Here is a 26037-nt window from a genome sequence, read left to right as displayed (position 1 = left end):
GGCCTTCCTTCTCAGTGGTGGCCCCTTGGCTCTGGAGTGCCCTTTCAAGTGAGATCATGCTAGCCCCCCCCCCCCCTCCCCAACCTTCCGCACACATTTAAAGACCTGGCTATTCTGACAAGCCTTTGTTCATGTTTAGACTCTCTTATAATACATATGAGGACCTTTAGACTCTTTTGTTAGCACTTTACTATTCTGAGGTCAAATACTGCTGTTTTATCTACAGCAATAGCTGTATTTTATTGTTTTTACCGGGGGTACTGTGAATTTATGATGTTGTGTTGACTCTTTATTATCTATGTTTTATTTTGCACTTGTTGTATTTTGTGTCACACCTTGAGTGTTTTGTGAGCCGCCCCGAGTCCCCCTCAGAGATGGTGGCGGGATATAAATAAAGTTGTTGTTGTTACTATTATTACTACTGATCTGCTGAACTATGGTTGTTGCTGCTCTGCCCTTTTTGACTGCTTTGTCCTTTTTGGAAATGGCTCCAGACTCAGAACCCGGACCCTTCCCCCGGCAGAGAAGGCTGTCCTGCGGAAGGAGGGAGGCTGCAGGGTGGGAGTGGCAGAAGAGGCTCCAGGCTGAAGTGGAAAAGAACCTGCAGGTGCAGAAAGGTGAGGCGGACTTGGGAGTTGAAAAAGCCACCCTCGGCTTATACTTGGGTGCTTTCCTGCCAGGACCCTCACCTCTCCGCACAGCAACCCAGCTCTCCTTCCTCTTCTGCTCTCTTGTGCAGTGCTCACCTTCCTCTCTTCCTTTCTCGACGCAGTGCACACCTTCCTCTCCTCTTTCAACGCAGTGTGCACCTTCCTCCCCTCTCGGTGTAGTGTGCACCTTCCTCTCCTCTCTCGACGCGGTGCGCACCTTCCTCTCCTCTCTCGGTGAAGTGTGCACCTTCCTTTTCTCCTCTCGACGCAGTGCGCACCTTCCTCTCTCGGTGCAGTGTGTACCTTCCTCTCCTCCTTTCTCGACGCAGTGTACACCTTCCTCTCCTCTCTTGACGCAGTGCGCACCTTCCTCTCCTCTCTCGGTGCAGTGTGTACCTTTCTCTCCTCCTTTCTCGACGGAGTGTACACCTTCCTCTCCTCTCTTGACGCAGTGTGCACCTCCCTCTCATCTCTCGATGCAATGCACACCTTCCTCCTCTCTTGACACAGTGCGCACTTTCCTCTCCTCTCGGCGCAGTGCACACCTTCCTCTCCTCTCTTGAAGCAGTGTGCACCTTCCTCTCCTCTCAGTGCAGTGTGTACCTTTCTCTCCTCCTTTCTCGACGCAGTGCGCACCTTCCTCTCCTCTCTCGATGCAGTGCGCACGTTCCTCTCCTCTCTCGACGTAGTGCGCACCTTCCTCTCCTCTCTCGGTGAAGTGTGTACCTTCCTCCTCTATTGGTGCAGTGTGTACCTTCCTCTCCTCTCAATGCAGTGTGCACCTTCCTCTCCTCTCTCGGTGAAGTGTGTACCTTCCTCCTCTATTGGTGCAGTGTGTACCTTCCTCTCCTCTCAATGCAGTGTGCACCTTCCTCTCCTCTCTTGGTGCAGTGTGTACCTTCCTCTCCTCCTTTCTCAATGCAGTGCGCACCTTCCTCTCCTCTCTTGACGCAGTGCGCACCTTCCTCTCCTCTCTCGGTGAAGTGTGTACCTTCCTCCTCTATTGGTGCAGTGTGTACCTTCCTCTCCTCTCAATGCAGTGTGTACCTTCCTCTCCTCCTTTCTCGATGCAGTGCGCACCTTCCTCTCCTCTCTTGACGCAGTGTGCACCTTCCTCTCTCGACGCAGTGTGCACCTTCCTCTCCTCTCTCGGTGCAGTGTGTACCTTCCTCTCCTCCTTTCTCGACGCAGTGTGCACCTTCCTCTCCTCTCTTGACGCAGTGCGCACCTTCCTCCTCTCTCGATGCAGTGCGCACCTTCCTTTCCTCCTCTTGACGCAGTACGTACATTCCTCTCCTCTCTTGGTGCAGTGTGTACCTTTCTCTCCTCCTTTCTCGACGCAGTGCGCACCTTCCTCTCCTCTCTCGGTGAAGTGTGTACCTTCCTCCTCTATTGGTGCAGTGTGTACCTTCCTCTCCTCTCAATGCAGTGTGCACGTTCCTCTCCTCTCTTGGTGCAGTGTGTACCTTCCTCTCCTCCTTTCTCGATGCAGTGCGCACCTTCCTCTCCTCTCTTGACGCTGTGTGCACCTTCCTCTCCTCTCTCGACGCAGTGCGCACCTTCCTCTCCTCTCTCGGTGCAGTGTGTACCTTCCTCTCCTCCTTTCTCGACACAATGTGCACCTTCCTCTCCTCTCTTGACGCAGTGCGCACCTTCCTCCTCTCTCGATGCAGTGCGCACCTTCCTCTCCTCTCTCGGTGAAGTGTGTACCTTCCTCCTCTATTGGTGCAGTGTGTACCTTCCTCTCCTCTCAATGCAGTGTGCACCTTCCTCTCCTCTCTCGGTGAAGTGTGTACCTTCCTCCTCTATTGGTGCAGTGTGTTCCTTCCTCTCCTCTCAATGCAGTGTGCACCTTCCTCTCCTCTCTTGGTGCAGTGTGTACCTTCCTCTCCTCCTTTCTCAATGCAGTGCGCACCTTCCTCTCCTCTCTTGACGCAGTGCGCACCTTCCTCTCCTCTCTCGGTGAAGTGTGTACCTTCCTCCTCTATTGGTGCAGTGTGTACCTTCCTCTCCTCTCAATGCAGTGTGTACCTTCCTCTCCTCCTTTCTCGATGCAGTGCGCACCTTCCTCTCCTCTCTTGACGCAGTGTGCACCTTCCTCTCCTCTCTCGACGCAGTGTGCACCTTCCTCTCCTCTCTCGATGCAGTGTGCACCTTCCTCTCCTCCTTTCTCGACGCAGTGTGCACCTTCCTCTCCTCTCTTGACGCAGTGCGCACCTTCCTCCTCTCTCGATGCAGTGCGCACCTTCCTTTCCTCCTCTTGACGCAGTACGTACATTCCTCTCTTGGTGCAGTGTGTACCTTTCTCTCCTCCTTTCTCGACGCAGTGCGCACCTTCCTCTCCTCTCTCGGTGAAGTGTGTACCTTCCTCCTCTATTGGTGCAGTGTGTACCTTCCTCTCCTCTCAATGCAGTGTGCACGTTCCTCTCCTCTCTTGGTGCAGTGTGTACCTTCCTCTCCTCCTTTCTCGATGCAGTGCGCACCTTCCTCTCCTCTCTTGACGCAGTGTGCACCTTCCTCTCCTCTCTCGACGCAGTGCGCACCTTCCTCTCCTCTCTCGGTGCAGTGTGTACCTTACTCTCCTCCTTTCTCGACACAGTGTGCACCTTCCTCTCCTCTCTTGACGCAGTGCGCACCTTCCTCCTCTCTCGATGCAGTGCGCACCTTCCTTTCCTCCTCTTGACGCAGTACGTACATTCCTCTCCTCTCTCGGTGCAGTGTGTACCTTCCTCTCCTCCATTCTCAATGCAGTGCGCACCTTCCTCTCCTCTCTTGACGCAGTGCGCACCTTCCTCTCCTCTCTCAGTGAAGTGTGTACCTTCCTCCTCTATTGGTGCAGTGTGTACCTTCCTCTCCTCTCAATGCAGTGTGCACCTTCCTCTCCTCTCGGTGCAGTGTGTACCTTTCTCTCCTCCTTTCTCGACGCAATGCGCACCTTCCTCTCCTCTCTCGATGAAGTGCGCACGTTCCTCTCCTCTCTCGACGTAGTGCGCACCTTCCTCTCCTCTCTCGGTGAAGTGTGTACCTTCCTCCTCTATTGGTGCAGTGTGTACCTTCCTCTCCTCTCAATGCAGTGTGCACCTTCCTCTCCTCTCTCGGTGAAGTGTGTACCTTCCTCCTCTATTGGTGCAGTGTGCACCTTCCTCTCCTCTCTTGGTGCAGTGTGTACCTTCCTCTCCTCCTTTCTCAATGCAGTGCGCACCTTCCTCTCCTCTCTTGACGCAGTGCGCACCTTCCTCTCCTCTCTCGGTGAAGTGTGTACCTTCCTCCTCTATTGGTGCAGTGTGTACCTTCCTCTCCTCTCAATGCAGTGTGTACCTTCCTCTCCTCCTTTCTCGATGCAGTGCGCACCTTCCTCTCCTCTCTTGACGCAGTGTGCACCTTCCTCTCTCGACGCAGTGTGCACCTTCCTCTCCTCTCTCGGTGCAGTGTGTACCTTCCTCTCCTCCTTTCTCGACGCAGTGTGCACCTTCCTCTCCTCTCTTGACGCAGTGCGCACCTTCCTCCTCTCTCGATGCAGTGCGCACCTTCCTTTCCTCCTCTTGACGCAGTACGTACATTCCTCTCCTCTCTTGGTGCAGTGTGTACCTTTCTCTCCTCCTTTCTCGACGCAGTGCGCACCTTCCTCTCCTCTCTCGGTGAAGTGTGTACCTTCCTCCTCTATTGGTGCAGTGTGTACCTTCCTCTCCTCTCAATGCAGTGTGCACGTTCCTCTCCTCTCTTGGTGCAGTGTGTACCTTCCTCTCCTCCTTTCTCGATGCAGTGCGCACCTTCCTCTCCTCTCTTGACGCAGTGTGCACCTTCCTCTCCTCTCTCGACGCAGTGCGCACCTTCCTCTCCTCTCTCGGTGCAGTGTGTACCTTCCTCTCCTCCTTTCTCGACACAGTGTGCACCTTCCTCTCCTCTCTTGACGCAGTGCGCACCTTCCTCCTCTCTCGATGCAGTGCGCACCTTCCTCTCCTCTCTCGGTGAAGTGTGTACCTTCCTCCTCTATTGGTGCAGTGTGTACCTTCCTCTCCTCTCGATGCAGTGCGCACCTTCCTCTCCTCTCTCGGTGAAGTGTGTACCTTCCTCCTCTATTGGTGCAGTGTGTACCTTCCTCTCCTCTCAATGCAGTGTGCACCTTCCTCTCCTCTCTTGGTGCAGTGTGTACCTTCCTCTCCTCCTTTCTCAATGCAGTGCGCACCTTCCTCTCCTCTCTTGACGCAGTGCGCACCTTCCTCTCCTCTCTCGGTGAAGTGTGTACCTTCCTCCTCTATTGGTGCAGTGTGTACCTTCCTCTCCTCTCAATGCAGTGTGTACCTTCCTCTCCTCCTTTCTCGATGCAGTGCGCACCTTCCTCTCCTCTCTTGACGCAGTGTGCACCTTCCTCTCCTCTCTCGACGCAGTGTGCACCTTCCTCTCCTCTCTCGACGCAGTGTGCACCTTCCTCTCCTCCTTTCTCGACGCAGTGTGCACCTTCCTCTCCTCTCTTGACGCAGTGCGCACCTTCCTCCTCTCTCGATGCAGTGCGCACCTTCCTTTCCTCCTCTTGACGCAGTACGTACATTCCTCTCTTGGTGCAGTGTGTACCTTTCTCTCCTCCTTTCTCGACGCAGTGCGCACCTTCCTCTCCTCTCTCGGTGAAGTGTGTACCTTCCTCCTCTATTGGTGCAGTGTGTACCTTCCTCTCCTCTCAATGCAGTGTGCACGTTCCTCTCCTCTCTTGGTGCAGTGTGTACCTTCCTCTCCTCCTTTCTCGATGCAGTGCGCACCTTCCTCTCCTCTCTTGACGCAGTGTGCACCTTCCTCTCCTCTCTCGACGCAGTGCGCACCTTCCTCTCCTCTCTCGGTGCAGTGTGTACCTTACTCTCCTCCTTTCTCGACACAGTGTGCACCTTCCTCTCCTCTCTTGACGCAGTGCGCACCTTCCTCCTCTCTCGATGCAGTGCGCACCTTCCTTTCCTCCTCTTGACGCAGTACGTACATTCCTCTCCTCTCTTGGTGCAGTGTGTACCTTTCTCTCCTCCTTTCTCGACGCAGTGCGCACCTTCCTCTCCTCTCGATGCAGTGCGCACGTTCCTCTCCTCTCTCGACGTAGTGCTCACCTTCCTCTCCTCTCTCGGTGAAGTGTGTACCTTCCTCTCCTCCTTTCTCGATGCAGTGCGCACCTTCCTCTCCTCTTTCGACACAGTGCGCACCTTCCTCCTCTATCGGTGCAGTGTGCACCTTCCTCTCCTCTCTTGACGCAGTGCGCACCTTCCTCCTCTCTCGATGCAGTGCGCACCTTCCTTTCCTCCTCTTGACGCAGTACGTACATTCCTCTCCTCTCTTGGTGCAGTGTGTACCTTCCTCTCCTCCTCTCTCAACGCAGTGTGCACCTTCCTTTCCTCCTCTTGATACAGTGCTACATTCCTCTCCTCCTCGGTGCTTGTCTTTTCCACTTTTCCTTATTCCTTTACACACAGCATATCCCCCAAAATGTATACTGAAAATAAGCTATGGTGATTATTGGAAGCAAATTTACATCGAAGGAGGTTAGAATAATGATTTAATCAGAGTTGGGCAGTCTTAAATCTTAAATTCAAGTTGTATGTAAATATTCAAAAACATTTAACCTACTGATGCCTCAATAATATAATTTTATTGCTATCTACCCCACCTTTCTCTACCCTGAAGGGACTCATTGTTAAGATACAACATGAAGATGAAATATTAATTAATTATATCAGTATTCAACAGGCTTTTAAACATTATTACAGTAATTTATATAAGGCTGAACACATATCTCTAGAAGACATTGAGAATAATTTAATTCAGTCTGTTATACCTGCAGCTTTGCTGCATTGCTGGAGTTTAATCGGTAGGGTTGTATTTTATTTTAGGCAGAGAATCTTTGGGCACTGTCCCCTTTGTACCTAAGGAGGGATTGTTCATTGTTGGGCAAGTGTTAAAGTATTTGTCTCCAGGCATTGGGCACCGTCCCTCTTCCCCTGGGTTTGTTACAGCACGAGTCTTGTGCTTCATGTTCCATGAGATCTTCTCTGTTCAACTCCTGAAGAGATTTTCCTTTCTTTCTCCGGCAGGTGACTTCTGAACAAGTTCTGCAAAGAACACAGCGTGAGAGCTTTGCCCGAGGAGTGCTCTAAGTCTAAAGTGACTTCAAGATACACAGCAATGACAACAAGAAAAAATAAGTAGTAGAAAAATATATTACAAGCTACAACCCTATGCAGTTAAGAGGAGGAAAGAAGATTGTGATGAAAAAAAAAGAGGCTTGGAAAGCGAGCAGAAGGCTACAGCAATACAAAGACTGTGCTGATCGGGAGGTTATATCTGTGAACCCCTGGCATAATATTTGAATTATAAATATAAAAGAATGGCAAGTCCTCTACCTCCCTATCCTAAATCACGCACAGGGGAGAAGTTGCATCAGTGTATGGAATGTGGGAAACAATTTGATTGGAAAAGTTCTCTTACTAGACATGAACGGACCCACACAGGGTAGAAGCCCTATAAATGCATGGAATGTGGAGGAAGCTTCAGTCAGAGTGGCAGTCTACGTTCCCATCAAAGGACCCACACAGGGGAGAAGCCACATAAATGCATAGAATGTGGAGAAAACTTCAGTTGGAGTGGCAGTCTACGTTCCCATCAAAGGACCCACACAGGGGAGAAGCCACATAAATGCATGGAATGTGGAAAAAGTTTCAGTCAGATTGGCAATCTGCGTTCCCATCAAAGGACCCACACAGGGGAGAAGCCACATAAATGCATGGAATGTGGACAAAGCTTCAGTCGGAGTGACAGCCTACGTTCCCATGAAAGGACCCACACAGGGGAGAAGCCATATAAATGCATGGAATGTGGAGAAAGCTTCAGTTGGAGTGACAGCCTACGTTCCCATCAAAGGAAGCACACAGGGGAGAAGCCACATAAATGCATGGAATGTGGAAAAAGTTTCAATCAGATTGGCAATCTGCGTTCCCATCAAAGGACCCACACAGGGGAGAAGCCACATAAATGCATGGAATGTGGACAAAGCTTCAGTCGGAGTGGACATCTACGTTCCCATGAAAGGACCCACACAGGGGAGAAGCCATATAAATGCATGGAATGTGGAGAAAGCTTCAGTTGGAGTGACAGCCTACGTTCCCATCAAAGGAAGCACACAGGGGAGAAGCCCTATAAATGCATGGAATGTGGAGAAAGCTTCTGTCAGAGAAGCAGTCTATGTTCCCATAAAATGACCCACACGGGGGAGAAGCCCTATAAATGCATGGAATGTGGAGAAAGCTTCCGTCGGGGTGACAGTCTACGTTCCCATCAAAGGAAGCACACAGGAGAGAAGCCATATGAATGCATGGAATGTGGAAAAAGCTTCCGTTGGAGTGGCAGTCTACGTTCCCATCAAAGGACCCACACAGGGGAGAAGCCACATAAATGCATGGAATGTGGAAAAACCTTCCTTCAGAGTGGACATTTACGTTCCCATCAAAGGACCCACACGGGGGAGAAACCACATAAATGCATGGAATGTGGAGAAAGCTTCAGTCACAGTGGAAGTCTACGTTCCCATCAAAGGAAGCACACAGGGGAGAAGCCACATAAATGCATGGAATGTGGAAAAAGTTTCAGTCAGATTGGCAATCTGCGTTCCCATCAAAGGACCCACACAGGGGAGAAGCCACATAAATGCATGGAATGTGGACAAAGCTTCAGTCGGAGTGACAGCCTACGTTCCCATGAAAGGACCCACACAGGGGAGAAGCCATATAAATGCATGGAATGTGGAGAAAGCTTCAGTTGGAGTGACAGCCTACGTTCCCATCAAAGGAAGCACACAGGGGAGAAGCCACATAAATGCATGGAATGTGGAAAAAGTTTCAATCAGATTGGCAATCTGCGTTCCCATCAAAGGACCCACACAGGGGAGAAGCCACATAAATGCATGGAATGTGGACAAAGCTTCAGTCGGAGTGGACATCTACGTTCCCATGAAAGGACCCACACAGGGGAGAAGCCATATAAATGCATGGAATGTGGAGAAAGCTTCAGTTGGAGTGACAGCCTACGTTCCCATCAAAGGAAGCACACAGGGGAGAAGCCCTATAAATGCATGGAATGTGGAGAAAGCTTCTGTCAGAGAAGCAGTCTATGTTCCCATAAAATGACCCACACGGGGGAGAAGCCCTATAAATGCATGGAATGTGGAGAAAGCTTCCGTCGGGGTGACAGTCTACGTTCCCATCAAAGGAAGCACACAGGAGAGAAGCCATATGAATGCATGGAATGTGGAAAAAGCTTCCGTTGGAGTGGCAGTCTACGTTCCCATCAAAGGAAGCACACAGGAGAGAAGCCATATGAATGCATGGAATGTGGAAAGAGCTTCTGTTGGAGTGACAGTCTACATTCCCATCAAAAGACTCACAGGGGAGAAGCCATATGAATGCATGGAGTGTGGAGAAGGCTTCAGTCAGAGTGACCATCTGCATTTCCATCAAAGGACCCACACAAGGGAGAAGCCATACAAATGTACCCAATGTGAAAAGAGCTTTAGAAAAAGTTCAGCATACAGTAGACATCACAGAACTCATGTTCCTCTAGAGGAGACGGGCCTTTGAGTTTCCGAGCTCTCTCTAAAAAAGCACTGCAAGGAAAGAGGAAGGCCAGCACCTTGCTCTCTCTCCACCAGAACTGCAGTTTGTGTGGCCTTGGCTGACGACTACTGGGAGCAGGTGTCACTCAGAGGGGCTCTTTTCTCCGGATTGCAGCAAGCTTGGAAGGGGTTCACCTAACCTCCTCCCCAAGGAGACCCATCGCAGGCTTCTAGGATGATCTGTGAATGTTTGCTGAAATGAGCAGCAGCTGAGATCTCGGGATAAAAGGTTCTGAAAAAGAATAGCTCTTTGGTTGCAGATAACGTCATATCTTCATACTCCTGTCTCATGTCTTGGCTCTGCTTCATTCAACGGCATTGAATGTTTGCTGTGCATGTGTATTGTGTGGACTGTGATCCGCCCTGAGCCCCTTTGGAGAGATAGAGCGGAATATGAATAAAGTGTTGTTATTATTATTATTATTTTGGGCTCTAGCTCTGTACCTGTAACCCTTTTCTGGACTTTGTTGTATACTGAATATTTGACTCTAAATTCTGGACTGACGTTCTGGTTTCGTTTATGGACTGGACTTTGTTTGTATCCCTGACTTGCTGGCTTGATTTTGGGACTCTAAATTCGGTTTGTACTCTTGATATTTGATGAATTCTGCGTAATGAACTCTTGGCATATGACCATTGGTCTGTAACCTTGGGTCTTGTTTATTTTTGCTCCTGACCTGGATCTACAGTACTCGACGTGTCTGCATTAACTGGACTCTTGACCTGCACTTGTGTTCATTGTTCCTTCGACTGTGTGGCTCCAATTGCATTATTTTTAGCCCAGTGGTTTCCAACTAGGGATCACTTGACCAGGGACCACTCTCCAAAATTAATACCAAAAGGGTTACAACTCAGTTTTTGGTCAACTTTAGATTCGGTTTGGTTATTTGGGGTGCTGATTCAGAAAATGGCATTGGATAGACCACATCAGCTCTAGTTCCTGATACAGAACACATGCCACCCAGTAGTCGCCATCTGCTCGCCCACAGAAAACCATATTCAATAAACCTCGGCACTATAAGAGGGTTTTGCGAGACTACTCGCTCTCATCGCAATGGTGTAGTAATGGTGAGGCCATGGACCCTATTTAAGCTCTTCCGGACCATTGGTGGCCCACGGACCACAGGTTGGCAACCACTGTTTTAGCCGGACCAAAGACTTCAGTTTTCCTGTAAGTTAATATGGTTTTGGCTTATCTTGTGTTTGTTTAATAAACCTCAGAGTTTATACTAGGAGAGCCCTGGAACACGAGACCATCACTCTTCATGTGCATTTATCGTTGCTTACAGTGAATCATTTTTGGTATTTGGGACTGTTTAATCCCCACCTTTGGCAAAGGGTCCATTAGGATACACAACATATCTCCCTAACTGCAGGGAATGTAAGGCAAAGAATGATGACAACGACTGATGTACATTCATGAATCAGTTCAGATGGACACATTAACTAAATTGATGAAGTATAGAGTATAGAACAGTATTGAAAGGAAATAGAGTAAACAGATAATCATATAGTGAGTGAGAGGTTTCTAGACTATGGTTTGGGGTCCATTAATTTTGATCTTATTGTGCAAGGTGTGTATCCTTGTTCCCTTTATATTTGTTAAGTAGTCATTAAAAAAAAAGGTACCAAAGTTATAATTTGTGTAAAAAAATAAAATGCCAAAATTGTAATTTGTGTAAACAGGCTTTGATTTGTTTTTCTTTTTCTGTGTTTGAATAAAATGGTTTTTTTTAGATAAAATGTGATAGAGCAGCTTTAAAAAGCCAATGTGATTCTAGGCTGTACCAATGGGAGCATGATGTCTAGATCCGGGTAAGTTTTAGTTGACTCTGTGTCCAGTTCTGAGCAGCTCAATTCAAGCAAGAGTTTGGGATGCTAGAATGTGTCCAGAGAAGGACTCTAGGGAATGGCTGAGGGAGATGAGTGTGTTTAGTTTGGAGGGGAAAAAGGCCGACGGGACAAGAGAGTCGATAATTGGAAGCATGTCCCATTGAGGAGAAAAGGGCAAGGAATAGCAAACACAGAGCTACAGCTGAATGTATTGTTCTTTTCAAACAATTAAACATTCATCTTCTAAGTCTAAACGTTAGCAAGGTCATTGAAAAGTAGAGTCCAGCAGTCTCGAAAGTTTAGGACTCCCATGCTTAGGCTTCAGGACTAGTATTCAGGACTAAAGTTGGTTGTGGAACGCCCTCCCAAATGATGCCAGGGAGGCTCCCTCTCCTATCTTTCCGCAGGAAAGTTAAGACCTGGTTGTGGGACCAGGCTTTCAAGCAAGAGCAGCAGCATCAATCACTACCACACCTTTTAGAACTCAATGACAGACCCAGTTTTTAGACTCCAAATGTGCCAGTTGTATATTTATATGTATACTAGCTGTGCCCGGCCACGCGTTGCTGTGGCGAAGTCTGGTGGTCTGGGAAATAAAGTATTGAGGAATTGGTGGTAGTTAAGGTCAAGGGTAAAGGTTTTCTCCTGACGTTAAGTCCAGTCGTGTCTGACTCTGGGGGTTGGTGCTCATCTCCATTTCTAAGCCGAAGAGCCGGCGTTGTCCGTAGACTCCTCCAAGGTCATGTGAGATGACTGCATGGAGCGGCGTTACCTTCCCGCCGGAGCAGTACCTATTCAACTACTCTCATTTGCGGGTTTTCGAACTTTAGGGTTGGCAGAAGCTGGGACTAACAGTGGGGGCTCTCTCCGCTCCCCCAATTCAAACCTGTGGCCTTTCGGTCCAGAAGTTCAGCAGCTCAGCGCTTTAACACGCTGCACCATCAAGGGATATTATTTCCTAAAGGTTGTGAATATACAATATTTTTGATTTTTTTTGTGTGTTGGAGGCAAGTATGAATGCTGCAATTAGGGAAAATGATTAGCATGTAATGGCCTTGCAGCTTTAAAGCCTGGCTGTTTCCTCCCTGAGTGAATTTTTTGTTGGGAGGTGTTATCTGGCCCTGATTGTTTCATTTCTGGAATTCCCTTGTTTTCAGAGTGGTGTTTGCGATATTTTATGTGCTTCTACTGTCTGTGGCCCTCAGAAAACAGAGAATTTGCCAGACTTTGGTGATGGGAATCCTTTGTTGGGAGATGTTAGCTGGCCCTGGTTGTTTCCTGTGTGGAATTCCCCTGTTTTCAGAGTGTTGTTCTTTATTTAGTGATTTTAGAGATTGTATTGTTTTGTTTTATTATACCACAGTAATTTTTATATATTCAGATTTCAGTGTTTTTGCATAGTTGGAGCCAGATTGTATTCATTTTCACAGTTCACAGCAAAACAACAACAACAACAATAATAATAATAGTAATAATAATGACTTTGGTAATACACACTGCTTCACTCCCTTCTCAGCTTCTTTTCTGGAAGAATCTTTTCTTCGGAGGTGTTAGCTGGCCCTGATTGTTTCCTTTGTGGAATTTCCAATTTCCCTGCTTTCAGATGCTGCTCTTTATTTACTGTCCTGGTTTTAGAGATTATATTGTTCTGTATTATTCTATCACAGTAATTATTTCATATTACAGTAGAATCTCACTTATCCAACATTCGCTTATCCAATGTTCTGGATTATCCAACGCAGTCTGCCTTTTAGCAGTCAATGTTTTTGTAGTCAGTGTTTTAAATTCATTGTGATATTTTGGTGGTAAATTTGTAAATACAGTAATTATTACATAGCATTACTGCGCATGGAACTACTTTTTCTGTCAAATTTGTTGTATAACATGATGTTTTGGTGCTTAATTTGTATAATGATGACCTAATTGATGTTTAATCAGCTTTTCCTGAATCCCTTCTTATTATCCAACATATTCACTTATCCAACGTTCTGCCGGCCTGTTTATGTTGGATGAGACTCTACTGTATATTGATAATGTTATATTATCTGCTTAAAACTGGATTATATGAGGCCCCTTTTACACAGCTGGATAAAATGCACACTGAAGTGGATTATATGGCAGTGTGGAGTCAAGATAATCTAGTTCAAAGCAGATAATCTGTATTTTATAGGCAGTGGGGAAGAAGCCTGAGGCCTAACTGTGCCTGTCCCCTGGGCTGAGTAGGTTGCTAGGAGACCAAGTGGACGGAGCTTATACTTCAAACTGGCAGCAATTGGATTTTTTTTTTCGTGTCAGGAGCAACCGGAGTTGCTTCTGGAGTGAGAGAATTGGCCGTCTGCAATGACGTTGCCCAGGGGACGCCCGGATGTTTTGATGTTTTATCATCCTTATGGGAGGCTTCTCTCAAGTCCCCGCATGGAGCTGGAGCTGATAGAGGGAGCTCATCCGCACTCTCCCCGGGTGGGATTCGAACCTGGCAGCTTTCAGGTCAGCAACCCAACCTTCAAGTTACGAGGCTTTTATCCCCTAGGTCATTGGGGGCTCCAGCAATTGGATAAAAACTATTATTCCTCTCCCTGTAATTAAGACTTTATTTTTTTTTCTTTTTGTTGTATCAACCTTAGAGCAGTGGATGATGGGTTGTCAAATTTCGAGGTTGGGGGCCCTGTAATTTTGTTGTTTTGTCCGCTGCCCTGATGCCATTAGGAATGTTTAATGTATTTAATTTTAATTGATTGAATGAGCTGTATTATTATTTAATTGATTGAATGAGCTGTATTATATTTATATACGTGTTTTATTGTAAGCCGCCCTGAGTCCCCTATTGGGTGAGAAGGGCGGGATACAAGTACAGTAGAGTCTCACTAATCCAAGCCTCGCTTATCCAAGCCTCTGGATAATCCAAGCCATTTTTGTAGTCAATGTTTTCAATATATCGTGATATTTTGGTGCTAAATTCGTAAATACAGTAATTACAACATAACATTACTGCGTATTGAACTACTTTTTCTGTCAAATTTGCTGTATAACATGAAGTTTTGGTGCTTAATTTGTAAAATCATAACCTAATTTGATGTTTAATAGGCTTTTCCTTAATCCCTCCTTATTATCCAAGTTATTCGCTTATCCAAGCTTCTGCCGGCCCGTTTAGCTTGGATTAGTGAGACTCTACTGTATTGTAATAAATAAATAAAGTCTTTCCTGCTCCTCTGGGGCCTTCACAAGACATTTGATATATATATAATATTAATACAGCATACCCTGATATATCACTCGTTTATTGAAAGGTTTAAGTTTGATAAAGTTTGGGGTACAGTTGCAAGGTCCTCCTGAGGCTTTCGGGAGCTTCGAACTCTGGGCCCTCTGAAACAATAATAATAATAATAATAATAATAATCTTTATTTGTATTCCGTCCTATCTCCCCAAGGGAACTCGGGGCGTCTTCCAACATACAACGGCAAATATTCAATGTCTCTGTTAAACAAATAAATACTGACATAAAATCCCAGAGAAACCCTGCATATGAAAACAACATTCAAATCTCACATCAAATTAAAGCCAATAAATTAAACTACGCCTAGTCAAACGAAATTGCATAATAACGTAAAATCTAAACAAACATCCGCCTTAATTTAAAACAGCTAACTAGCGGTCACAAAACAGTGTGAGTTGGTTGTCTAGTCAAACGATGGTCATTGGGCTGGCGAAATGGTTCCCAACCAAGGGCTCGGGACTGATCTCTCGTTACCTTATCCGCCGCCTCCTCTCCATAGGCTCGTGGGCATAGGTAGGTAGGTCTTGAGTTGCATTTGGAAGGAGAGGAGGGAGGGGCCAGCTTCATTTCTTGAGGGAGGGGCTTCCAGAGGTGGGGGCGGCCACGGAGAAGGCCTCTCTCTCTCTCGTTCCCACCAGCCCTACTTGGGATGGGGGTGGGACCGAGAGCAGGGCCTCCTCCTCCTCTGCTGACCGCACTTCCCAGGCTGGTTTGTAAGAGGAGATGCGATCGGTCAAGTAGCCTCGACCCAAACCGTTTCGGGCTTTAAAGGTAGTGACCAGCACTGTGTATGTAGCCCGGAAGCAGAGCGGCTGTCAGTAGAGCTGCCATCCATGGAAGTGCATCTGCCCCTGAAGGGGCTCCTGTCAGTCACTCTGAACCAGCTGAATCTTCCGAACTGTCTCCAAAGGCAGCCCCAGGCAGAGAGCGTGGCAGTAGTCCAAGCGGGGTGCGACTGAGGCTGGACTGCCATGGCCGGATCTGGCGTCTCAAGGGATGGGCGCAGCTGGCGCAGAAGTCTCAATGATGGGAGCTGTAGTCCCCATCCCTGGTGCCAGGCCCTTCTGCAGGGATTGTGGTGGGAGTTGTAGTCCAAGGGAGGCCTTCCCTCCACTCTCCCAGGCCCACTCCTTCCCATTTCTCACTTCCACTCCCAGAGGCCTCTGCTGCCTTGAGCCAAGGGCCAAGGGGGTTCTGGGTGATGGAGTCCCAGGAGATGGGAGGGAGGAAAGGAAGCCAGCCCAAGAGGCCTCTTCTCCGTCCGCCTGCCTGCCTGCCTGCCTGGCTCCCCCTTTGCAGCCTGTTCTTTGAAGGCTAAGCCCCGCCCCTCTATGGGCGCCTCCTCGTGGCCGCCATGTCCAGTCCGGGCGGAAGTCGAGCGAGAGGGAGGCCTCCGCTTCCCAGAGAGGCGGGAGGGGAGGAGAGCGCGACGCCCTTCCCTCTGAGCTCACTTCCGGAGGGAGGGAGGAGCGGGGCCTTGTCCTGGGCGCCCTCCCTTCCAGGCCTGGGCCTCGCGTGGGCCTCCTTTCCCGCCCTGCCTGCCTGCCTTCATCCGGGTGTTTGGGCCTGGCCTCCCTCAGGGCCTCCCTCCTCGGAGCGGACTCCTCTCCTCCCTCCCTCCGGTGAGTGTGGCCAGGCCTGTGAAAGAGTGAGAAAGAACGCTTTCGGTGAGTGTGTTTTTTGCCGTGTTGCAGCCTGCCTCGAGCCATGAGCACAAACAGGCCAGACAGAAACATTATTGTTTTGTGTTATTTTATTGTGTCAGAAGAGAACTGAGGGAAGTCGCCTCTGCTGGAGCCCCCGGTGGCGCAACAACAACAACAACAACAACACTTTATTTATATACCGCTCTATCTCCAAGAAGGACTCAGAGCGGTTTCCACAGTGCAGTGGGTTAAAGCCTTGTGACTTGAAGGTTGCGTTGCTGACCTGAAGGTTGCTGGTTCAAATCCAACCCGGGGAGAGCATGGATGAGCTCCCTCTGTCAGCTCCAGCTCTATGAGGGGAAATGAGAGAAACGCCCTACAAGGATGCCTTTTTTTTCCTGTCAGGAGAGACTTGAGAAACTGCAAGTCGCTTCTGGTGTCAGGGAATTGGCCGTCTGCAAGGACGTTGCCCACGGGATGCCCAGATGTTTTGATGTTTTTACCATCCTTGTGGGAGGCTTCTCTCATGTCCCTGCATGGAGCTGGAGCTGTTAGAGGGAGCTCATTTGCGCTCTCCCCAGGTTGGATTCGAACCTGGCAGCCTTCAAGTCAGCAACCCAACCTTCAAGTCACAAGGCTTTAACCCACTATGCCACCAGGGACTCCTTCAAGGATGGTAAAAGCATCAAAACATCTGGGCATCCCCTTGGCAACGTCCTTGCAGATGGCCAATTCTCTAACACCAGAACCTACTTGCAGTTTTCCAAGTCGCTCCTGACATAAAAAAAAACCAAAGTCACCTCTGGTGTGAGAGAATCGGCAGTCTTCAAAGATGTTGCCTGGGGCACAACCGGATGTCTTAACCATCCTTAGGGAAATTCCCTCATGTCCCTGCATGGGAAGCTAGAGCAGACAGATGGGAGCTCACTCCGCCTCGCGGATTCGAACCGCCAACCTTCAGGTCAACAGTCTATAATAATAATTATTATTTTATTTTTATACCCCGCCCCATCTCCCCGAGGGGACTCGGGGCGGCTTACATGGGGCCAAGCCCAGGCAATAAGCAATATAAAACTCAGCAATAAAAACAAATCATAAACAAGTAAAATCACATATACCAATAAACAATAAGCACACTTTGATTAAAACCCGGGTTGGCTCCTAAAAAGGGTAGTGGGCCAGAAAAGTGCAAATAGTTTTATACAGTACAGATTAGGAAAGAGGTAGGTGCCAGGGACTATTATCCCATTAAGGTGCTGGAGGGGGCATACACCTAAAGACTATATACGGCAAGGAGTAAAAATGCTATCCAAACAGAATGGACAAACAGGGCAATCTCAAACTAAGGAAACCAGTCGCCAAAAGCCTGTTGGAAGAGCCACTTACAAAGCCCTGATCGGTTCGGAACCTGCCTATCTTCGTGACCGTATCTTCCCCTATGAACCTGCAGGTTCTCTTTGTTTGTTGGGGGAGGCCCTCCCCTCGCTTCCACCTCCATCACAAGCGCTGTTGGTGGGGATGAGGAGAGAGCCTTCTCCATGGTGGCCCCCCGGCTCTTGAACTTGCTCCCCAGGGAGATTAGGCAATCCCCACTCTGGCAGTATTTAGGAAGAGCCTTCCAACAGGCTTTTGGAGAGTGAATTCCTCATCCCAATGATAGTATCTACGACCATTTCCTCATTTTTTACACTTTATCTTGCCCTATTAGTTTATTATAGTCACAGGGTCTACCCCACCCCAGGTTGCTCTCCTATTTATGGTAGCATTTAATCAACTACCTTGTTTACAATATTCACTCGTTGCACTTTACCCAGCTCATTTTATCCTCCCTACTTGGGTGCCAAACCCATGTTTTTACCAGGGTTATCATCTTATATTTGTATTATGTTTAGAGTGTTAATTTAATTTCTGTGTTCTGTACTTTCTAATGTTGTTTTATTTTGGTTTGCTGTTTTATCCGGGCTTGGCCCTATGTAAGCTGCCCCAAGTCCCTTCGGGGACCTGGAGACGGGGTATAAAAATAAAGTATTATTTTATTATGACACAGCAAACAAGATAGATATGCTGGATTTCGTATCACAAAATCACAAGTCAAACACTTCCCAAGTGTCTAGGACTGTGTGATGTATTTTTGGATGATGCGTGCAGATCCCAGTAGGGTGGCCTTTTGCAGTTGGCAGATCGTGATTTTGTCAATGTCTGTTGTTTCCAAATGCCAGCTGATATCTTTTGGCACGGCACCCAGTGTGCCCATCACCACTGGGAACACCTGCACTGGTTTCTGCCAGAGTCTTTGCAGTTCAATCTTGAGGTCCTGATAGCGGCTGAGTTTTTCCTGTTGTTTTTCGTCAATGCGACTGTCACCTGGGATGGCGACATCAATGATCCAAACCTTTTTCTTTTCCACAACTGTGATGTCTGGTGTGTTGTGTTCCAGAACTTTGTCAGTCTGGATTCGGAAGTCCCACAGTATCTTTGCGTGCTCATTCTCCAATACTTTTGCAGGTTTGTGATCCCACCAGTTCTTTACTGCTGGGAGGTGGTACTTGAGGCATAAGTTCCAATGGATCATTTGGGCCACATGGTTGTGCCTCTGTTTGTAGTCTGTCTGTGCGATTTTCTTATAGCAGCTGAGGATATGATCAATGGTTTCGTTGGTTTCCTTGCAGAGTCTGCATTTTGGGTCATCAGCTGATTTTTCGATCTTGGCCTTAATTGCCTTTGTTCTGATGGCTTGCTCCTGGGCTGCAAGGATCAGGCCTTCTGTCTCCTTCTTCAGGGTCCCATTTGTGAGCCAGAGCCAGGTCTTCTCCTTATCAGTATTATTATTATTATTATTAAAGAAAAGGATGTATAAAAAGAGAGGGTGCAGATGAAAGCAATGTTACATGGAAATGAAGTTTGTATAAATAGGAGCACCAATGGAAACAAAGAGGGCCTTCTCTTCTGCGATCTCCCCATTATGGGATGCCCTCCCCTTCAAAGGTCACCTAGTGCAGGTAGTGATATAATTCCAGTCTCCAGGTCTACATTATCATGCCTTTCTTTTAAAATAAATTACATCTCATGAACCATTCATAAGAAATGTTGAAAACAGTAAAACCTAAGCGATTGTGTTTCAGGAACACAAGTCCATGTTTTTAAACAACCCATTTTTGAAAACAGACACATCACACTGGAGATAATGTGTGAAGCCTGGGTTGTCTGCAACACATCCACTGCTTCCCATTCATGAGCAAAGGAAAGGCAGGAACGATGTAAATTCCACCCTGGAGGCAGGAAGAGGAGGGCAGAGGGGCCTGCAAAGAAAGGAGGGGAGGACAGACAGAGGGATGAAGCAGAAGGCTCAAAAAGACACACAGAGGAAGAATCCCTGCAGCCTCAGAAAAGGTAGCATCTAGCCTTCCAAGTAGGAGAAGAGCATGTTACCCCTTTAAACTCCTGTGCCTGTTCCCTGCAGGATTCTTGAGTTTGTAGATTAGAGAGGCCCAGGACCTCTCTGTCTGAGAATTATAAAGCCCCCCACCCCCCCCCCCCCAAAAAAAAAAAAACTTTGCAGTGTAAGAAATCGCACAGAGAATCTTTGTGCACCGTTTCCGTTGTACCTGAGGAAGGATTGTTCATTGTTTGGCAAGTGTTAAAGTATTTCTCACCGGGCAATGGGCACCTTCCCTCTTCTCCTGGGTTTGCTACAGCATGAGACTTGTTCTTCATGTTGCCGATAAGTTTCTGGCCCCAGTGCAAGGTGCTGCTTATCACCTACAAAGCCCTAAACAGTTCGGGTCTAGCCTATCTTTGCGATCACATTTTCTGCCATGAACCTGCACGGGCTCTGAGATCCGCAGGGGAGGCCCTTCTTTTGCTTCCACCACCGTCTCAAGCACAGTTGGTGGCGCCGAGGAAGACGACCTTCTCAGCAGTGGTCCCCCGGCTCAGGAACTGCCTCCCTGGGGAGATCAGACTAGCCCACACCCTGACCACCTTTCGGAAAGGCCTAAAAACTTGCTGTTCCAATGTGCTTTAGATTAATCAGTTTCAACATGTCTTGGCTTCTTTAGCCCTAACTTAATATCTGGCTCTTGCACTTTGTTATTAGTACCCCCCTCCCATGTAGTATACTGGACAGGTCCCGCCCAAGCCTCTTAGCTCTCAACATGCCCACTGTGCCGGACTATTGCCTGGTTGTTATGGATTTCATGTTCTTACAATGTTTATATATAATTTATTGAACTATAAGGTACTTTTATGTTCACATATCTGTAATTTTGTTTTTGGGCTTGGTCCCCATGTAAACCACCCCAAGTACCTCTGGAGAGATGGGGTGGGAAACAAGAGTAAAGTGGTTTTGTTGTTGTTGGCGGCGGCGGCGGTGGTGGTGTTATTTTCCATGAACTCTTTCTCTGTTCAACTCCTGAAGAGATTTTCCTCTCATTTGTCTGGCAGGTAACGTCTACCCAAGTTCTGTGAAGAACACGTTGTGAGAGCTTTGCCCGAGGAGTGCTCTAAGTCTAAAGTGACTTCAAAATACACAGCAATGACAACAAGAAAAAATAAGTAGTAGAAAATATATTTCAAGCTAGAAACCTATGAAATAAGATTGTGCTGAAAAAAGAGAGGCTTGGGAAAGCGAGCAGAAGGCTACAGCAATACAAAGACTGTGCTGTTTGGGAGGTTATATCTGTGAAGAACCTCTGGCATAATCTTTGAATTATAAATATAAAAGAATGGCAAGTCCTCTACCTCCCTATCCTAGATCACACACACGGGAGAAGTTACATCAGTGTATGGAATGTGGGAAACAATTTGATTGGAAAAGTTCTCTTATTGTACATGAACGGACCCACACAGGGGAGAAGCCCTATAAATGCATGGAATGTGGAGGAGGCTTCAGTCACAGTGGCAGTCTGCGTTCCCATCAAACGACCCACACAGGGGAGAAGCCACATAAATGCATGGAATGTGGAGGAAGCTTCAGTCGGAGTGATAGCCTACGTTCCCACCAAAGGACCCACACAGGGGAGAAGCCATATCAATGCAAAGAATGTGCAGAAAGCTTCAGTCACAGTGGCAATCTACGCTCCCATCAAAGGACCCACACAGGGGAGAAGCCCTATAAATGCATGGAATGTGGAGGAAGCTTCAGTCAGAGTGGACATCTACATTCCCATCAAAGGACCCACACAGGGGAGAAGCCATATAAATGCATGGAATGTGGAAGAAGCTTCAGTCAGAGTGGCAGTCTACGTTCCCATCAAAGGAAGCACACAGGGGAGAAGCCATATCAATGCAAAGAATGCGGAGAAAGCTTCAGTCACAGTGCAGGTCTGCGTAACCATCAAAAGACCCACACAGGGGAGAAGCCACACAAATGCATGGAATGTGGAAAGAGCTTCAGTCAGAGTGGCAGTCTACATTCTCATCAAAGGAGCCACACAGGGGAGAAGCCATATAAATGCATGGAATGTGGAAAGAGCTTCAGTCAGAGTAGCAGTCTGCGTTCCCATCAAAAGACCCACACAGGGGAGAAACCATATCAATGCATAGAATGTGGAAGAAGCTTCAGTCGCAGTGACACTCTACGTTTCCATCAAAGGAAGCACACAGGGGAGACGCCATATAAATGCATGGAATGTGGAAAGAGCTTCAGTCAGAGTGGCAGTCTACATTCTCATCAAAGGACCCACACAGGGGAGAAGCCATATAAATGCATGGAATGTGGAAAGAGCTTCAGTCAGAGTAGCAGTCTGCGTTACCATCAAAAGACCCACACAGGGGAGAAGCCATATAAATGCATAGAATGTGGAAGAAGCTTCAGTCGCAGTGACACTCTACGTTTCCATCAAAGGAAGCACACAGGGGAGACGCCATATAAATGCATGGAATGTGGAAAGAGCTTCTGTCGGAGTGCAAGACAGCATAACCATCAAAAGACCCACACAGGGGAGAAGCCACACAAATGCATGGAATGTGGAAAGAGCTTCAGTCGGAGTGGCAGTCTACGTTCCCATCAAAGGAAGCACACAGGGGAGAAGCCATATAAATGCATAGAATGTGGAGAAAGCTTCCGTTGGAGTGGCAGCCTACGTTCCCATCAAAGGAAGCACACAGGGGAGCAGCCACACAAATGCATGGATTGTGGAAAGAGCTTCAGTCGGAGTGGCAGTCTACGTTCCCATCAAAGGACCCTCATGGGGGAGAAGCCACATAAATGCACGGAATGTGGAAAGAGCTTTAGGGAACATTAGACATCACAGAACTTATGCGCCAATAGAGGAGATCTGTCTTTGAATTTCTGAGCTCTCTTTAAAAGAACATTGGAAGGAAAGAGGAAAGCCATCACCTTGCTCTCTCTCTCTCTCCCATGAACCACAGTTTGACTGCTACTCAGAGGTCTCACTCAGAGGGGGCTTTTTTCAGAATTGCAGTAAGCTTTGTAGGCATTCACCTAACCTCCTCCACAAGGAAACCCATTGCAGGCTTCTAGAATGATCTGTGAAAGTTTGCTGAAATGAGCAGCTTCTAAGATCTCTGGATAAAAGGGTTCTGAAAAAGAATAGCTCTTTGGAAGCAGATAACGTCATATCTTCATACTCTTGTTTCATGTCTTGACTCTACTGCCCCTCGGTTAACATTTTGGGCTCTAGCCCTGTCCCTGTAACCCTTTTCTGGACTTTGTTGCATCCTGAATCTTTGATGCTAAATTCTGGACTGACTTCCTGGTTTCGTTTATGACTTTGGACTTTGTTTGTATCCTTGACTTTCTGGCTTGACTTTCGGGACTCTGAATTCGGTTTGTACTCTTTATTTCTTGGTTGTTATTTGATCAACTCTGCTGAATGAACTCCTGGCATGTGACCATTGGACTGTAACCTTGGCCATTGTTTCTTCTTGCTCCTGACCTGGATCTGCTGTAGTTGACTTGTTGTGATGTCCCATGGACCCTTGGGCCGTGAACCTGACTCCATTGTGGAGCACAGTGATGAGGAAACAAGTTTTGTGCCGATTCAGCAAGACTCTGCCCCGTTCCAGATGTTCCCTATTGACAATTCTAGTTCAACGCTCATTAAAAAGGCCCTTGAAACGGAGTCTTCTCTTCCCAGTTCCCCTCCCTTTGATAGAAGGATGTTTGTGGAAACTAACAGGCAGGAGAAAGCTGGCAGGAGACGAAGTGTGTGATTAGCAGCAAGGGAATCTGCTGATTAACCTATTTTCCCCTGAGAATTCTAAGGGAGGATTGCATCTGGTCAAGATGTTGTTCTAGCTCTTTTCCCTTGGGAAAAGAGCATTTGAGACACCTGTTCTGAGGGAAGATTCAAAGTTCTTTAAAAGTTCTGTGCGCTGGCTAGGCAGCGCGGAGTCAACGTGACAGTTGAAGGGATAACTTCGTTCCCAGCCAAGTGTGGACCGCGTCGGAGTCCACTACCTTTCAGCCTAGCCGTGCCTTGTCCAGCCGTGTTCCTTGCCTTGCCTTGCCGTGATTCCAGCCTTGCCTTGTCATGTCGTGTATACAGCCTTGTCTACAATTCCTTGCCTCGGACTTGTTTTGAACTCTAGTGAAGACTTGGACTTTTCCCCACTCAAACTATTTGGAAGTTTGAGTGCGTTTCGGTTTCTTGGATTACAAACTTTGAACTTTAATATCAGACATTGGACACTATGTTATTGGACTATATTCAACCTTTCCCAAAAGGTCTATTGCTGAACTATATCTTCTGCTTCTTTTTGTTTCATCTCTTCATTTCCTTAATAAAGATATTAGATTGTTTATTGGCCTCGGTGTATTGATTTCCAGTGCTCTTGCAGCCAGGGGTGTCACACTTGTCTGTATTAATTAGACACTTGACCTGCATTTGTATTCATTGTTACTTCGACTGTGCTGCTGCAATTGTATTATTTTTGCCCAGTGGTTCCCACCCTTGTTTTGACCAGGGAGCACTTTGGCCAGGGACCCCTCTCCAACATTAGTACCAACTTGATCAACTTTAGATTGGGTTTTGTTATTTGGGGTGATGATTCAGAAAATTGCATTGGATAGACCACATCAGCTGTAGTTCCTGATACAGAAGATATGCCAACCAGTAGTCGCCATCTGCTCGCCCACAGAAAACCATATTAATAAGCCTCGGCACTAGAAGAGGGTTTCGCAAGACCAGTCGCTCCCATTGCAATGGCATAGTAACGGTGAGACCATGGACCCTATTTTAGTTCTTACGGACCACTGGTGTTCCACGGACCACAGGTTGGGAACCACTGTTTTAGCCGGACTGAAGACTTTAGTTTTCTTATAAGTTAATATGGTCTTGGCTTATCTTGTGTTTGTTTAATAAACCTCAGACTTTGTACCGAGAGAGCCGTGGAACATGAGACCATCACTCTCCATGTTGCTTACAATGATCCAGTTTTGGTATTTGGGACTGTTTAATCCCCAGCTTTGGCAAAGGGTCCATTAGGATATACAACATATCTCCGTAACTGCAGGGAATGGAAGGCAAAGAATGATGACAACGACTTATGAAGATTCATGAATCTGTTGAGATGGACATATTAACTAAATTGATGAAATATAGAGTATAGAACATCCTTTAAAGGAAATAGAGTAAACAGATAAAAATCATATAGTGAGTGAGAGGTTTCTAGACTAGGGTTTGGTGTCCATTAGTCTTTTTCTTATTGTGCAAGGTGTGTATCCTTATTCCCTTTATATTTGTTATGTAGTTCTTTTAAAAAAAACCCAAAATTACAATTTGATTAGTTTTTCTTTTTTTTGTGTTTGAATAAAAAATGTTTTTTTAATAGAAAGTGTGATACAGCAGCTTTAAAAAAAAAGGTAAAAGTAGGGACCTCTGGTGGCACAGTGTGTTAAAGCGCTGAGCTGCTGAACTTGCAGACCGAAAGGTGCCAGGTTCAAATCCCAGGAGCGGAATGAGCGCCCACTGTTAGCCCCAGCTCCTGTCACGACTGGACTTAACGTCAGGGGAAACCTTTACCTTTTTTTTACAGCAGCTTTAAAAAGCCAATGTAATTTTAGGCTGTACCAATGGGAGCATGATATCTAGATCCGGGTAAGTTTTAGTCAACTCTCTTCTATACTTTGATCAGACCTTCCCTGGAATAACTCTCTGTCCAGTTCTGGGCAGGACAATTCAAGCAAGATTTTGAGATGCTAGAATGTCTCCAGAGAAGGGCTCAAGGGAAAGGCTGAGGGAGATGGGTGTCTTTAGTTTGGAGGGGAAAAGGCAGAGGGGACAAGAGAGCTAATATTTGGAAGGATGTCCCACTAAGGAGAAAAGGGCAAGGTTTTCCTGTGGCTCTGGAGATGAAAATACAAAGCAACTGATTCACACTGCAGGAAAGAAGCTTCCACCTAAACATTGGGAAGCATTTCCGGATGGTAAGAGCTGTTCAGCCATAGAAGCCTGGTCCCTTCTCAGGAGCCTCCCTTCCCAAGCCCTGGCCTTCCACCTCCTGGGGACTCCATGTCCCAGAATCCCTGATCTTGGGCTTTCCCTGTGTCTACCCTAGAGCACTTAACCTCAACAAGCTTTATGAGGTCCGACAGGAGCCAGATGAGAGCCTAGCTGGGTTCTACGAGAGGATCTGCCAAGTTGCCCACCAGTGGGCTGCCCTTGACCCTGCTTCCCCAAATAACCAGAAGATGTTTAACAACCTCTTCATAGGAAGGCCCATTGTGGACATCCAGACCAAGCTCCAGAAGCTTGATGGGGCTGAGGGCATGGCCATCTCCCAGCTAAATGATGTTGCCTTCTACAATAACAGAGAAACCACCAAGGAAGAAGAGGAGCAACCGAAGGAGAAAACTTGCTCACAGCTGCATGCCCTGGTCTTGGCCGGCCCTCATCAATAGAGACAGAGCGAAGGAGGAAAGAGAACCTCTAGAAAGAAGGGACAAGGAGAAAGAGCAGGGGCAAGAGCATAGAGGGGGCTGTAGCCACTAATCGCTAACTTTCTCACACACTCTCCTTCCTGAGTGCTCT

The 26037-nt window shown here is 47.4% G+C and overlaps 2 protein-coding genes across 2 annotated transcripts; both read left to right on the top strand.

Annotated features, from left to right (window-relative positions):
* The first annotated feature begins 495 nt into the window (after positions 1-495).
* On the top strand, positions 496-9206 carry LOC107983631 (zinc finger protein 845-like). The gene is made up of 2 exons (XM_062969420.1): positions 496-617; positions 6716-9206. Exon 2 carries the CDS (start codon positions 7153-7155, stop codon positions 9076-9078), a length of 1926 nt encoding a protein of 641 aa, XP_062825490.1. The 5' UTR covers positions 496-617; positions 6716-7152; the 3' UTR covers positions 9079-9206.
* A 10397-nt stretch (positions 9207-19603) lies between these two features.
* On the top strand, positions 19604-23807 carry LOC100561859 (zinc finger protein 709). Its single transcript, XM_062972771.1, has one exon. It carries the CDS (start codon positions 20767-20769, stop codon positions 22285-22287), a length of 1521 nt encoding a protein of 506 aa, XP_062828841.1. The 5' UTR covers positions 19604-20766; the 3' UTR covers positions 22288-23807.
* The last annotated feature ends 2230 nt before the right edge of the window (positions 23808-26037 follow it).

This window comes from Anolis carolinensis, chromosome 2 (assembly GCF_035594765.1).
Source record: "Anolis carolinensis isolate JA03-04 chromosome 2, rAnoCar3.1.pri, whole genome shotgun sequence".
Classification (NCBI taxonomy): Eukaryota; Metazoa; Chordata; class Lepidosauria; order Squamata; family Dactyloidae; genus Anolis; species Anolis carolinensis.
Note: the sequence above shows the minus strand (reverse complement) of the source record. Positions and strands in the feature narration are given on the sequence as shown.

Excerpts from the sequence above, each read along its gene's own strand:
- LOC107983631 (XM_062969420.1), top strand. The coding sequence starts at position 7,153 with ATGGAATGTGGAGGAAGCTTCAGTCAGAGTGGCAGTCTACGTTCCCAT.
- LOC100561859 (XM_062972771.1), top strand. The coding sequence starts at position 20,767 with ATGGCAAGTCCTCTACCTCCCTATCCTAGATCACACACACGGGAGAAG.